The 14,542-nt window shown below is 40.3% G+C and overlaps 1 protein-coding gene across 2 annotated transcripts in view; it reads right to left on the bottom strand.

Moving 5' to 3' along the window:
- RAB6A (RAB6A, member RAS oncogene family) overlaps positions 1-13,312 on the bottom strand; it is an 87,584-nt gene extending 74,272 nt beyond the window's left edge. For both annotated transcript variants that reach the window (XM_043580289.1, XM_043580288.1), the window contains exon 1: positions 11,486-13,312. In XM_043580289.1, the coding sequence (XP_043436224.1) occupies positions 11,486-11,555 (70 nt within the window). In that variant the 5' untranslated portion in view covers positions 11,556-13,312. The remainder of the gene's footprint in view (positions 1-11,485) is intronic.
- Positions 13,313-14,542: the final 1,230 nt, after the last annotated feature.

Raw genomic sequence — 14,542 nt, 5'->3', positions numbered from 1 at the left:
GTCATCTAAATTCCTCTGATCCCTGTCTTGAAAAGGTCAATCAGGAAATTCCAGCTAAGGGATACCTTACTCCTCTGCACTCTGCCTGGATTCACTTTTGTCTACAGTAGACAGCATTTCCCATGGGCATACAAATGGTTAGATAGCTGGCAAATTGGAGGTCAGTGCTTACTGGGACATTTAAGTGTCCCTGTCAACATCCGTAATAAATAAAAAACCTCTCATTGTTCTGCCCCATTAAACATCCATGGCTGCTTTAAATGGAAACTGAAGGAGGCCTATATGACTCCGGGTTTACCTACACAGGGGAGAGCTTTCTCCTCAGGTTGGGTAAGTGCCAAGGAATGCATGGTCAGAAACTCCCTAACTTTAGGAGAGGTAGCTGATTTCACAGCCAAAGCAGTGGCAGCCCAACAATGATCACTTGAATCATTAGATCAAGCGGTTTTGGATAACTACACAGTCCCTGATTACCTACTTGCTAAACAAGGAGGCATTTGTGCAATAGCAAATACTACCTGTTGCACATGAATAAATATCTCTGGAGAGGTAGAAATTCAATTAACAAAATCAGAAAACAAGCCCTCTGGTCACTGCAAATTTCACCTAATGACCCCTGATCTTTTGACCTATTTAACTAATTACCTTCAAGCCTGGGCTCCTGGTTTAGAACGATCAAACTGTATTTTTCACATACTTTTGATTCTGCTTTGCATAATTATTTTGAAGTCTTTTACTTGTCACATGTCAAACTTTTACAAAAATGACATATACAATAGGATGATGCTAGCTCAGTGCTTCAAGATTTTCTCTAACATTTATGACCCTGAAAAGATACAGACTAGGTAAGAAGTGTCTGAGAGTTCTCCCGTCTAAACTTTCTTGTTACTCAAATATGGCCTTAAATGGTTTCCAACTGCTATGTACTTTCCCTCCTATGTGGAACACAACATGGGGGAAAGGTCATCTTTCCTGACACCAAGGGACAAAAGCACTAAATACAGAAAACCTGACTCTTGACCAGAGAGGCTTTCAGAAGATCTTAACCTAAGGGGGAAAACAACAGAAACCTCATTTAAAATGGAGTCACGAGACCAGAAGGGGGAGTTCTCGGGCCATACCATTCACTGCAGCCCTTTGCAGACCCACCAGGAAGAGATTTACCTTGCATTCCCAACAGGAAGAAATCTACTTTACTACCCCAGAAGGATAGATTCCCTCCTTGCCTAGCAACAGCCCAACCAATAGGAGACTATCACAACTCAGCCAACAAAAAGTCACTAGGCTTCAAACTCCCAGTTTACTCCAAGGGATTTTTGTTTATAACAGCCCCTCCCAATTTCCCTTCCTCTATAAAAGAGCATATCTCTGATTTGTTCTCCAGACTTGCCAATGGTTCACGATGGCTTACTTCTCCTGATCTGGCATTCCTCTGCTATTCCAAATAAACCCATTTTGCTGGAGAAATAACTACCTGGCTGTTTTATTTTCAAGGTTGATTTTATTCTGAAAGTGACAAAACAGGGGCACCTGGGTGCCTCAGTTGGGTAAGCACCCGATTTTGGCTCGGGTCATGATCTCACAGTTTGTGAGTTTGAGTCCTGTGTCAGGCTCTGTGCTGACAATGCAGAGCCTGGAGCCCAGAGCCTGCTTTGAATTCTGTGTCTCCCTCCCTTTTTGCCCCTCCCCTCCTCACACTCTGTCTCTCTCTCCCAAAAATAAATAAGCATTTAAAAATAAATAAATAAATAAAATTAACATTAAAAATAATAAAAAAATAAAAATAAATAAAAGTGACCAAATAAACCTACAAATGTGAGGCTTTTGAGTTTTTGAAAATTAATTTTTTATTGTGATAAACTATACATATAAATTTACCATTTTTAAGTGTACAATTCAGTACATTCACAATGTTTTTAAGATAAGAAGTTACTGATTTACATTTTTATAAAATTCATTCTAATAATTTAAAGGATAGACTGAAGAAGTAGTCCAAGAACAGAGATTGGAAGGTCCAGAGCAATGTAAAAGATTTAAATCTACTTTACTGTCAGACTGTAAGCAAGAATAGAGAATATCTGATTTATTAATAACTATATCCCCCAGGACCTAGCTCCATGCCTGGCACACCATGAGCATCTGTTAAATGAATAAATGATCTTTAAGATTCTATTATTCTAAGAATGGAAGACATGTATTCTGCATAGCATGTAACACCCTAATGATGATTAAAAAAAACTCTTCTGTAATATGCATAACAATAAAGGGTAAAGATGAATATTAGGTATAAGATCAGAGATAGGAGGGTAGAAGCCAGACTATGACAGTCTTTAAACCAAGAAGAAGAGTTTGGACTTCATCTCAAAGAGAAATCTATTGGGGTGTCTGGGCATGGTTTCATACAATCTCACAATGACAGTACTGATAATGCTTATTATCCGTTAATTTAAAGAATCCTACAATATTTAGCCCTTTAGTGACTGACTTATTTCACGTAGCATAATGTCATCAATATTTATCCATGTTGTAGCATGTATCAGAGTTTCCTTCCTTTTTAAGGCTGAATAATATATTTCATTTTATGTATATAACACATTTTGTTTATCCATGTATTCATTGACAGACACTTGGGTTGCTTCTATCTTTTGGCTACTGTGAATGCTACTATAAACATGGGTACAAATTAGTTGGTTTTAATTTTATAAAATGAAAAAGGAAAAGGAAAAAAAGAGAAACTGAAAACCCTAAGCAATTTTAAACATCTAAAAGTACTGGTTCTCAGAAAATCTAAATCATCCAAGTTGAAGATAGAAAGTAAATGGAAAAGTGGTAATTAACCTAATAGGTTCTATAAAGATCAACTTTAGACTGACAATGGAGAAAGCTGAGAAACAATCTGATTTGTGCCAGAGAACCCCCAAATAGCTCAGGAATTGCGGGCACCAAGGATATCTAAGAAATAAGTATAAAGGTGGTGCTAAAAACAAAACGAACAAATGAAAGTCCCCTCCACTGTTCCACACAGCCAGGTCCCTCTCCCACTTCACCAGAAGATTAGAGAGTTATTCTATGAGAAAGGAAAATAGAGAGCTTCTGGACTGGGAAATAAAAGAAATAAGTGAGGGCTAAAATACAAACAGTATTAAAAACAAGGAAATTAAATCCATTACTCTATGTTATCATCAAACTCTGTCTGCATTCAGCACCAAGAAAACTGGGAACTAAACTTACTCCCTCCAGCAAGACACTGGATAATTCTTTACGAATCTGATGGGCAAAAGAAAGAATTAAAGGAGCTAACTCCCCCAAAAAGAACTCAGCCAGATCATCCTACAGAGAAGCTCCCTAAACCCGCACAAGTGCTTAAAATCAAGCTTTTAGTGCTCAACTTTTTTAAACATAGGAGGATAGCCAAGAATTACTTGTTTTTTGAGGACCACATCAAGCAAGAAAGAATAATCAAAATAAACAGAGGTACTAACAATATACAAAAAACTGAGTATTGGGAATAGGAAATACATCTCAATAATATCCTCAAAATAATAAAAGATACTGGAGGGGCTCCTCTGTGGTTCAGTCAGTTAAGCAAATGTCTCTTGATTTTGGCACAGGTCACGATTTCACAGTTCATGGGATTGAGGCCCGGGCTGGGCTCTGCACTCATAGTACAGAGCCTGCTTGGGTTTCTCTTTCTCCCTCTCTCTCTACCTGTCCCTTGTTCACTCGCACACATGTACACACGTGTTCTCTCTCTCTCAATATCAATAAATAGAAACTTTAAAAACCAAAGATACTAGAATCAAAAAGATGCTACAGACAAGGAACATTCAGAAAACAAACAAACAAAAAAAACTCTTTGAAATGAAAATGATAGAAATAAAATAGGATGGAAGAAAGCTGAAAAAATCTTTTGAGAATTAAAACAGAAACATGAAGAAAAAGAAAAGACATAAAATAAGACAAAATCAGAAGATCAATCCAGGTCCAATAATTCAAGAGGGAACCAAAAATGGAGAAGAGGTATCATACTAGTTAAGAAAATTTCCTAAAAACTAAGAACATAAGTTTCCAGTTTGAAAGAAATTATATCTATTATTACAGCACACAAAATGAAAATCGACACATCAGTATGAAAGATCAAAAGACCAAGAGTCAGAAAGGTAACACTAAGAATCTACAAGGCTATATATACATTAATGTTTTTGAACTTCTTTAGGAATGTATCCAACTTAAAATTCTAAACTCCACCAAATTTCCAGTGTAAAAGTTGTCCAAATACATTTTCAGAAACACAAGGTCTCAAAAAACTTTCTCCCATGTTTCATTTATTAGGAAACTACCAACTGGAGAGTATGTTCAACCTCATGATAGAGTAAACCAATAAAAAAAAGGAAAATGTAATCTGAGAAACAACGGATCCATCTAACACAAGAGAAAAGGAAATCCTCAAAATGATGACAAAGGTAGATCCCAGGTTGACAGCTGAGCACCCATCATGGGGGTGGTAACTAGTATATATTAGAATAGGTAAGAAGGTTCTGGAAGAGAGGTCTTCAAGAGGTCTTCAAATTAAATGAATTTCTTCTGAGGAAAAACCTGATGCATTCTTATACACAGAGACGTGATTTACATTGTGGATAAAAAGTTGGGGGATTGGAGCGCCTGGGTGGCTCAGTCGGTTAAGCGGCCGACTTCGGCTCAGGTCATGATCTCGCGGTCCGTGAGTTTGAGCCCCGCGTCAGGTTCTGTGCTGACAGCTCAGAGCCTGGAGCCTGTTTCAGATTCTGTGTCTCCCTCTCTCTGACCCTCTCCCGTTCATGCTTTGTCTCTCTCTGTCTCAAATATAAATAAATGTTAAAAAAAAAAAATTAAAAAAAAAAGCTGGGGGATAAATTCAGGATATGTATATAAATTAAACAAAGGAAAACAAAAAAAATATGCAAAAAAGTATAAGTAATCAGTATACTACACGACTCAGCTGTGAATATCATTTACCTAATTACAATACTGTATAAATGAAATACCGACCTAACCAAAATGTATGATATCTATAACTAGAGGGTAGAAAAAAACACTACTACCAGGTTAGTGTTGCCATATAAGAAATGGAAAAAACGCTTAGCAAAGTTAAATAAACTTTCTAAGATAACACTGAAATACTGGGGTCAGGATTAGCGCCAAAGTCTGATTGTCTCTGGAGCTGTCTATATCAATATATGTTGCCTCCCCAAGGACAAGAGCTTAACAATATAGCACAGGAATAGATATGAAAATTTCAAAACAGGGAAATTTGATATTAAAAATTACAGGGGCACTTGGGAGGCTCAGTCAGTTAAGCATCCGACTTTGGCTCAGGTCATGATCTCTCGGTTCCTGAGTTCAAGCCCCGCATTGGACTCTGCACTGGCAGTTTGGAGCTTGCTTGAGATTCTCTCTCTCCCCCTCTCTCTGCCCCTCTCCTGCTCATGTGCCCACTCTCTTTCTCTCTTAAATAAACAAACTTTAAAAAAAATAAAAAATGTGTTATCTTGGAGATTTCTATAAATGAAGTAACTTAAGAGTGATCCAATTTAACTGTCATAACTAAAAACAGCATAAGGAGAACTAATAACAAATCAAATGTGGTATCCTTGATGGAATCCTGGAACAAAAAAAACACTAGATAAAACTAAAGAAATTTAAATAAAATATGGAATTTGGTTAACAATGTATCAATACTGGTTCATTAATTGTGAAAATGTACAAATGAATTATCTTTGCAGTTTTTCTGTCAATATAAAACTACTCTTTTTAAGTATTTATTTATTTATTTATTTTGGGGGGTGGGGGGAGAGAAAGAGAGACAGAACAAGCCAGGGAGGGGCAGAGAGAGAATCCCAATAGGCTCTGCATTGGTAGCAGAGCCTGACGTGGGGCTCAATCTCACAAACTGTGAGATCATGACCTGAGCCAAAATCAAGAGATAGATGCTTAACGGACTGAGCCACCCAGACACCCCTAAAACTATTATAAAATAAAAAATATTTTTTAAAGTTTTATTTATTTAAGTTATCTCTACACCCAATGTGGGGCTTGAACTTCTGACCCTGAGATGAACTGAGAGTCCCTATGCTCCTCTGACTGACCAGCCAGGTGCCCCTTACAAAAATTTTATTGGAAAACAAAAAACAGAAATGGAAAGCTGTTTTTGTATGTACAAATAATATGGAAAGATCTCTAGGATGTATTGTTAAGTAAAAAAAGAAAGGTGTGGAGTAGAGTCTGATACATCTTATATAAGAGAAAATAAGAAATTATATTCGTATTTGCTTGTATTTGCATAAAGAAATCCCAGACTATACACAAGAAAACAATATATAAGGCAGGAGGGGGTGGAATAGAGAAAGGAGCTACCAGAACAAGAGTAGTAGTAAGTTTTCTCAGAGTACACCTTTTTATGTTTGTATTACCTATTAAAAATAGAGGGGGTGGGGGGGAGTTATCCAGTTTAAAGCCCTAAGAGAAATGGATAAGATGAATTCTGAAAGTCTCCTCCAATTCTGTAACGTTCTAATTCAAGAATTTCAGCTCAAAGTACTTAAATTATTAGTCATTTATAATGTGTCTTCCCTGAAACCCCATGCTCCTGTCACTTCTTTATACCTTTTAACTCTATTTTTCTAAGCAGCTGCACTTATTACACTGTATTGTTTTAGATATTATATGCAATATTTCTTTCCTGATAAAATGTAAATTTAAGCTTATGTTCTATCAAATCACTTGACAGCATAGTTTTACATGCACATGTGTTAAATTAAAATAGTTACCAAGCATGGAGTGCCTGGGTTAAGCACCCAACTTCAGCTCTTGCAGTTCATGGGTTTGGTTTATGGGTTCGAGGTCAGGCTCTGTGCTGACAGCTCAGAGGCTGAAGCCTGCTTCAGATTCTGTGTTTCCCTCTCTCTCTGCCCCTCCCCTGCTCGCGTTCTGTCTCTCTCTCAAAAATAAACATTAAAAAAAATTTTTTTTTTTAAATAGTTTGAGCACTTCCCACGTGCCAGGCACTCTTGTAAATGCTTCACATTTATTAACTAATTTAATCTTCACAATAGCTCTGTATTATAGTTCCTATTACCTTTAGAGAAGGAAATTGAAGCACAAAGAAGTCAAATAATTTGCCCAAAGCCAGTGGCCAGTGCTAAAATATGAAACCCAGACTCTGTGCTCTTAATCACTAGCTCTACTGTTTAGTTTTAAGGCTCCAAAACCAAATCTGGAAAACATTCTCTTTGCCCTAACTTGCAGTATGAAGCTCCATGGTACAAATGGCTTAATATCATCTAATCCAGCAGTTCTCAAAGTGTGGTCTACTGACCACCAGGATCCCCAGGACTCTTCAGTAGAGGGTCCAATACCCTCCTGGGAGTCAAACCATTTTCATAATATTGTTATTTGGCTTTTTTCACTCTCGTTCTCTCATGAGTGTACAGTGGAGTTTCCCAGAGCCTATATGACACATGACATTACAATAGATTGAATGGAGAAGGATCTGAGAATCCAGATATTTTCTCATGAGTCAAAGACATTAAAGAGATTTGCAAATTTGTAAAACAATGCCATTCTCTCACTAAATTTTTGTTTGCAAAATAGTTCTTTCATGTAATGGGTTTAATTATTTTTATTTTTAAATGAACTTTGTTTAACTTTCAATAAATATTGATATAAACCATATGAACAGTTCTTTAGGGGCCTCAACAATTTGTAAAAGCATAACAGGTAACGGTATCTTGAGAAGAAAAGTTTAAGATCACTGATCTAGCCAATCTAAACTGTTCAGTACTCCTGATCCCTGATGGAAAGACACATTTTCCCTATCTAGCATGTTATAATTCAAAAGACCTGATGTAAAAAGAGTAACATAGAATGAAAAAATAAGCAGCATTAGGCCAAATATGTGCTTCTACCTGACATATTTCCTAATTTGTAACCCTATTTGTAACATTTGTTTGTAGTAATATCTTCCACTATAAACCATGAATGCATTCCTAAAAGTGCCTCAGCATTTCAAGACGGCAGCCAGAGGTAGCAATAAAAGAGATTTCTTAAGGAAACTTCGGCTGTAAATTGTGTACTCCAACATTCCTTCATTAAATCACGTATACTACTGAAATATAAACCCTAAGACTTGTTAGAAAGATTACCAAGACTAGTATCATTAACTTGCTCTGACACTTCATATACTGAAACAACTCATCTTCATTACAAAGCACAGAAGCTTTATTTTTGATAAGCTAAACAGAAGTCCACTTAACTCCAAATCAGTTCCATGAACACATCTTTAATAACATTTGACATACTTTTAGGTTCTACGCTAATAGCAAACAATTTAACAATAGCTTTAACTAAACAAAACTAATTTTTCTCAACCTACCAAAAAATGCAAAATCCTGGTCTCATTATTATTTTTTTTAAGCAAAATGGCAAGAGTTCTAAAAAAAAAAAAAAAAAAGCAGGTTCCCTTCTCCCCAACCCCAAGAATCTAAAGTATCCCAGCATACAATCAACTAATGTAAATATAAAGTGTTATTGTTAAACTACTAAGTGCCTATGGGAAAAATAAAACATAGATTCCACCACAGCAAAGACTAATACAGGCTACCAGCTTTGATTCCTAGTAGATTCAACCATCATTCATTTACCAAATATTTCTGGTACCTACGAGCCTGGTGCTATGCTAGGCACTGGGGATACAATGAACAAAAAAATAAGTTGTAATCTTCATGGGACTTACGTTCTGCTGTGGGTAACAGACACACACACACATACAAATAAGAATTATAAATGTGGTAAATGCTTTGCCACAGATTAGTTTTTGAAAGCTGAATTGTGGAACTGTAAAACCTAAAAATAAATAATTCATGAAGAGTTACATCAAGATGACATGGGCTCCAAAGACCTTTACTAATGCATAAGAAAACTACAGACACTGCCCAGGAAAACAGAGATCAATCTTTCACTGTCAAAGCTATCGGATGGCATTACTTAACATTATAGCAGCCTTAAAAGATAATTAACCCCACAGTTCCAGAGTTAAAAGCATGTAAATACAATACTTTAGAAAATATCTAAGAGGAGCCTAAAGAAACACTGACATCTAAACGTAATGTGGTATCCTGAACTGAATGCTGAAACAAAAAAAGATGAAAAGAAATCTGAATAAACTATGGACTTAGTTAATAATAACACATCAATATTGGTTCATTCATTATAAAAAAGTACCATACTAATTTAAGATGTTAAGAACACCGAGGAATACTGGGGAAACTGGGTGGGGCTATATGGGAACCTTCTGCACAATCTTCTCAATTTTTCTGTAAATCTAAAATTGTTCTAAAAAATAGTCTATTAAAAAAAATCTAAGATGACTTCAGGAACTACAGGGAGGTCATTGTCAAGACTTAAAGTAAAAAAATGAGAAGCCACGGAACTCTGCAATGTCATTTAGAACATAAATACTCAAGGAATTCAAAGGAAACCTTTAAATATCGAACTTATGATCTCTACTCATACTAAAACCTTCCTAGGGCAGAGATTAAAGGTTTCTTCATGCAAACTAAATAGTTCTTCATCACAACATAAGGCCGGCAATAACATCCCTAGAGTGCACAATAAGCACTTTAGATCCTATTTATCAATAATGACGAATACACTATATTTTACACATGGCATTGTCCTAAAAGTGCCATAAAACACCTAGACTGGGTTCATGCTCACAGGTCTTACCAAGTTACTTAAACAAGTTTATACATGCTTCAGGAATATTCATAAGCAAAGAGGAGACTATCCTTTTCCTTGATAAGGAAGCAAGAGGCAAAGATTATATATGAAAAGAGAGAAGTGATTTCTCAGCTCCAACTAGAAGCAATTTTGCAACTAACGTTAATCTACTTCAATGCCATATATATTAGTATAAACAGTTCAAGGTAGTTGTAAAAGCTCTGAATTTATATCAGTTATCTGCTTTCCAATCAAAAGAAATTTTCTTCCCTACAGCCTAATCTAAGGTACCTAGCAGGTAACTCAATGATGATTTAGGAGGAACTAACCTCTCAATGTGTGAATTTTAAAGATGGTCATGAAAAATGTAAGAAAAACAAAAAAGGATGATAAGCTCTAGATTGTCGAGTGCCAAGTTTCATAATTCAGCATAAAATTGGAATCACCACAAGAAGTTATTTTGGAGAAAGCCATCACAAAACTATGATCCTGTATGTAATACAAAGTAAGCGACAGCAGAAGCCTGTAAGTAAGATCACGCTACTCATCATATACTGTGGAATATTAAGCATAAAAGGGTCATTTAGCCGAAACGGCATTACATATTGAAATCTAATTTAGATAACCAGATGATGAATCTATTCTACTCTACTCCATTACTCCCTAGCCCCTAAGGAAATCCTACAAAACAAAGATGTTCGTTATTCTCAGGCCTTCTCTCACAGGAATCCTAAATATATTTATATGTTGAAAACACTCAGAAGAAACGAAATAATTAACATTTCCCCGGTAATCCCCGTTTGCACCACCATAAAGAGAATCAGACACTGCTTCATGTTGAAAGAGGAGGAGAGGTGAGATGTGAAAAATTCCAAGTAAAACGATCATGACATAGCATCTGGCAGAGATCGGCAAAGCATCAACAGTGCCAGAAGAATTGTCAGGGCTCAAAGTCATGAGAAGAAAATGAGGTTTTCCAACAAGCCTCAGCCTAACCCAAGAAACAAAAATCACCACTGCCGCCACCACCCCTTACTCCCCAACCACTCCATCCTCAAGTCGCCTCTAATTCAGACATATACCTTCCAAACTAATTCCCCACCCAAGGGAAAACCATCCAAGAATTTCTACGACCCCCCATTTCCCACCTCCCATAAGATCCGCATATCCCAGGGCCAAGCCTCTAAGGAAAACAACGCCCTAATCCCCCCACCCTCCTAGTCCAAGGTTGAAGAGGGTCGGTTCCCGGGAGCGGGGCTTCCCGGAGTGGGGCTTCCCAGGGTGGGCCTTCACAGAGCTGACGAACTGGAATAAAAGCAAAGATAAGGGTGGGGCTCAAGGAAGGGGGCTACGGTTGGTGAGACGGCGGAGACGGGAGGAATAAAGGGATGGACAGCAGGCTGGGGCTGGGCGGGGTGAGCACTGGGGGGAGGGGGCAGACCGACGGGAGAGGCCCGGGCTGCGGCGGGGGGGGGGGGGGGGGGGGGGGGAGGTGGTGGAAGGAGACGTCTGAGCCGGGGACGGAAGGGTCAAAAATCTGACCGACGGATCAAGACGAAGAGGAGCCGGTGGCTAACAGAGGTCAGCAAACACCGGGCAGGGCTGGGGGTTACCACCGAGCGTAAACGCGAGGCCGGTAGAGAGAGCCTTCGCGGACAGAAGGGCCGCACTGGGGGCGGTGCGGGGAAGCCGCGGCCAGCTGCCAGGAGTGGGGGAGCCGCGCACTCACCGCTCTGCTCCCCCAGGAACACCAGCTTGAATTTCCTCAGCGGATTCCCGAAGTCTCCGCCCGCGGACATGATGAAGCCGAAGGAGCTGCCGCCGCCTCAGCTCAGAGACCTCTCGGACCGACGCTGCACCAATCGGCTAACGAAAAAGGTGAGAGGAAGGACCGGCGCCGAGCTCTCTTGGACCCTGCAGGGCCCGGCGGCGGAGCAAGACTGGAGGGCAGGACTCCTCCCCACAGACAGGCAGCCGTCGCCGCCGCCTCCCCGCAGAGTCGCCTTAGCACCGAGAGGCCCGCGGCTGGGAAAGGAAGGATGGCGGTGTCGGAAGCAGCCAAGGGTGGGCTCTTAAGTTACCAAGGCTAGCGCCGTTCCCTTCTCAGCACCCGGCACCGAGACTGGGGTGAGAGAAGAGGAAGGTGGCGGAACCGGAGCCGCAGACGCGTCTGGGACCTCTCACGCGCTGCGCCTCAGCTCCCACAGCTGCCGCCGCCGCAGCCCAACCTGCTGAGTGCGCGAGCCTCTGGCGCGGCGCGCGGCGAGCCCGGGCGCGAGCGTGCCGCCCCTCCGGCCGCCGGCGTGCGTGCGTGCGCGTGCGCGCCACAAGCCAGCGCCTTCCTGGTTTAGCCTGCTCTCCCGGCTTCTCCTTCACAGTGGAGACCAGGGCAGGTTAGGTTGCCACGCCAATCGGGAGAAGTAAGGGGGAGGCGGGGCGGAACCCTGGGGAAGTGACGGGGTTAGAATAAGGAGCACGTACGTCACTAACGTGAGAGCCAATCGGAAGGGGCCAAAGGCGGGCAGAGATGGCAGTGAGGTGGCGGCGCGAGAACGCGCGCGGCCCTAGCGCGATGGAAAGCGACTCACGGTGACTACCATGCGAAGTGTGGCGCGTCGCAGCCGGAGGGGAGGGGAAGCGTGGGGAGGGAGGAGGCGGGGCCGGCACCTAGGTTGAATTGACCCCAGCACAGTGCGCGTGTGGTGTGAGATCCCTAAGGTGTCTGCTGTGTTTCTCTTCTCCAGAACCCTCAGCCCTGCCTCGTATTCCTTAAATCTGCCCTTCACCCGTGCACCCACCCACCTACTCCATTTTTTTTTTCTTATCATAATTCCTCACTGTTGCTCCCAGGAGTTTCGTAACTACCAGAAGCAGAGCCTCTACATTTTTGCAGATGAGGAAATTGAACCTCAGAGGAAGGAAATGACTTACAAAATCCACGAAGCCATAAAGTGGAACCTAGGTTATGTCTTTTTCCCCCATTGAACCTCTGCGACCCATTATTGATAAGCCATTCCACTTCCCTGACCTGGCTTGGTCTGTTAACAGCCTTTGTTCCTTTGTGGGTGACGCCCACCTTCCACTGTGCTAGAAAAGGATTTAGACATCATGTAAATCAAACCCTTCATTTCACAGATGGTGAAACTGAGGTCCAAGTAGGAAAACAGCTATGCAAAAAGGTCACACAACAAAGTAGAGGTAGAGCCTGACCTTGAGTCTGAGTGTGAGGGAAGAAATATTTTAAAGATCACCTTTTCCTCCTGAAGCTAGGTTTCTGAATCAGTTATGGGTGGACCTCCCTTAAATTAGACCTTTGAAGCAGGTGCATTTTTCTGTGGAGAGGATCCATAGCTTTCATCAGATTTTCAATCCAGTTTATGACTCAAAAAATGAAGGTTAATGTGACAGCCAAGAAGAACCTCAGGAGACCCGACAACTAGGTATAATGTAGATGTAAGCAACAGGACAACTCGGCATAGGCTTTTGAGCTGAATGGGATCCTGGGAGAGAAAAAGGACTGTAGGCAAAAACTAAAATAAATCTGAATAAATATGGACTTTGGTTAATTACAGTGTATCAATACTGGTTCATTAATTATAACAAATGTTTCATACTAACATAAAATATTAATAAAGGTAACTGGGGAAGGAGAGTTTATATGGGGACTGCTCGGTTTTTCTGTAAATTAAAAACCTAAAAAAATAAAGTATATTAATAAAACATAAACAAAAAGTTAGGAATCACCGAATTAATTCAGCATCCACACCTCACCACACTATGGGACAGCATCCAAAAATGTAATCTCTATCCTCGAGGAGGACACTTTTGAAAAACTAGTATCAAAAAAACGTGGAAGGAGCGCTGAGGTGGCTCAGTTGGTTAAGCATCTGACTTCGGCTCAGGTCATGATCTCATGGTTCATGAGTTCAAGCCCCACATCAGGCTTTGTGCTGACAGCTCAGAGCCTGGAGCCTGTTTTGGATTCTGTGTCTCCCTTTCTCTCTTCCCCTCCCCTACTCACACTCTGTCTGTCTGTCTCTCAAAATAAATACACATTAAAAAAAAAATGGGGAGTGACAACCTGGCTGATTCATTCAATAAAGCATGCAACTCTTGATCTCGAGCTGTGAGCTCAAGCCCAATGTTGGGAGTAGAGATTACTTTAAAGAAAAAAACTATCAAAAATACTTCCCAAGTTAACAACGAAATAAAATCTTACAGGATCAAACAAGCACCATCTCAAACTCAGTGATGAATTGCTGAACTAGAATTAAGGAGAGACATAAATTAAGGGGGGCTTTCTATGAGAACTCAAAATACTGTCTATTCTGGCCTATCAAGACAATAGCTGTATCTCCAAACCTCCTTCCCTATCAAAATTTACTCACTTTTGGTTCCTCACAGCCAAGTGGCAAAAGGATTTTGGAACACACCTCTAAAATGAAGTGGAAAATTGGGTGCCTGGGTGGCTCAGTTGGTTAAACATCCGACTTCGGCTCAGGTCATGATCTCACAGTCTGTGATTTTGAGCCCTGCGTCAGGCTCTGTGCCGACAGCTCAGAGCCTGGAGCCTGCTTCAGATTCTGTGTCTCCCCGTCTCTCGGCCCCTCCCCTGCTCATGCTCTGTCTTTCTGTGTCTGTCAATAATAAATAAACGTTAAAAAAAATGTTTTTAATGAAGTGGAAAATAAATCAATGATAAAAACCCAAGTCATGATATGGACATTTGTGTTTTGTGTGTTGTTGTTGTTGTTTTTTTAATATTTGATTTAAAAGTAGCTTGTCA

Source organism: Prionailurus bengalensis, chromosome D1 (genome assembly GCF_016509475.1).
Source record: "Prionailurus bengalensis isolate Pbe53 chromosome D1, Fcat_Pben_1.1_paternal_pri, whole genome shotgun sequence".
Classification (NCBI taxonomy): domain Eukaryota; kingdom Metazoa; phylum Chordata; class Mammalia; order Carnivora; family Felidae; genus Prionailurus; species Prionailurus bengalensis.
Note: the sequence above shows the minus strand (reverse complement) of the source record. Positions and strands in the feature narration are given on the sequence as shown.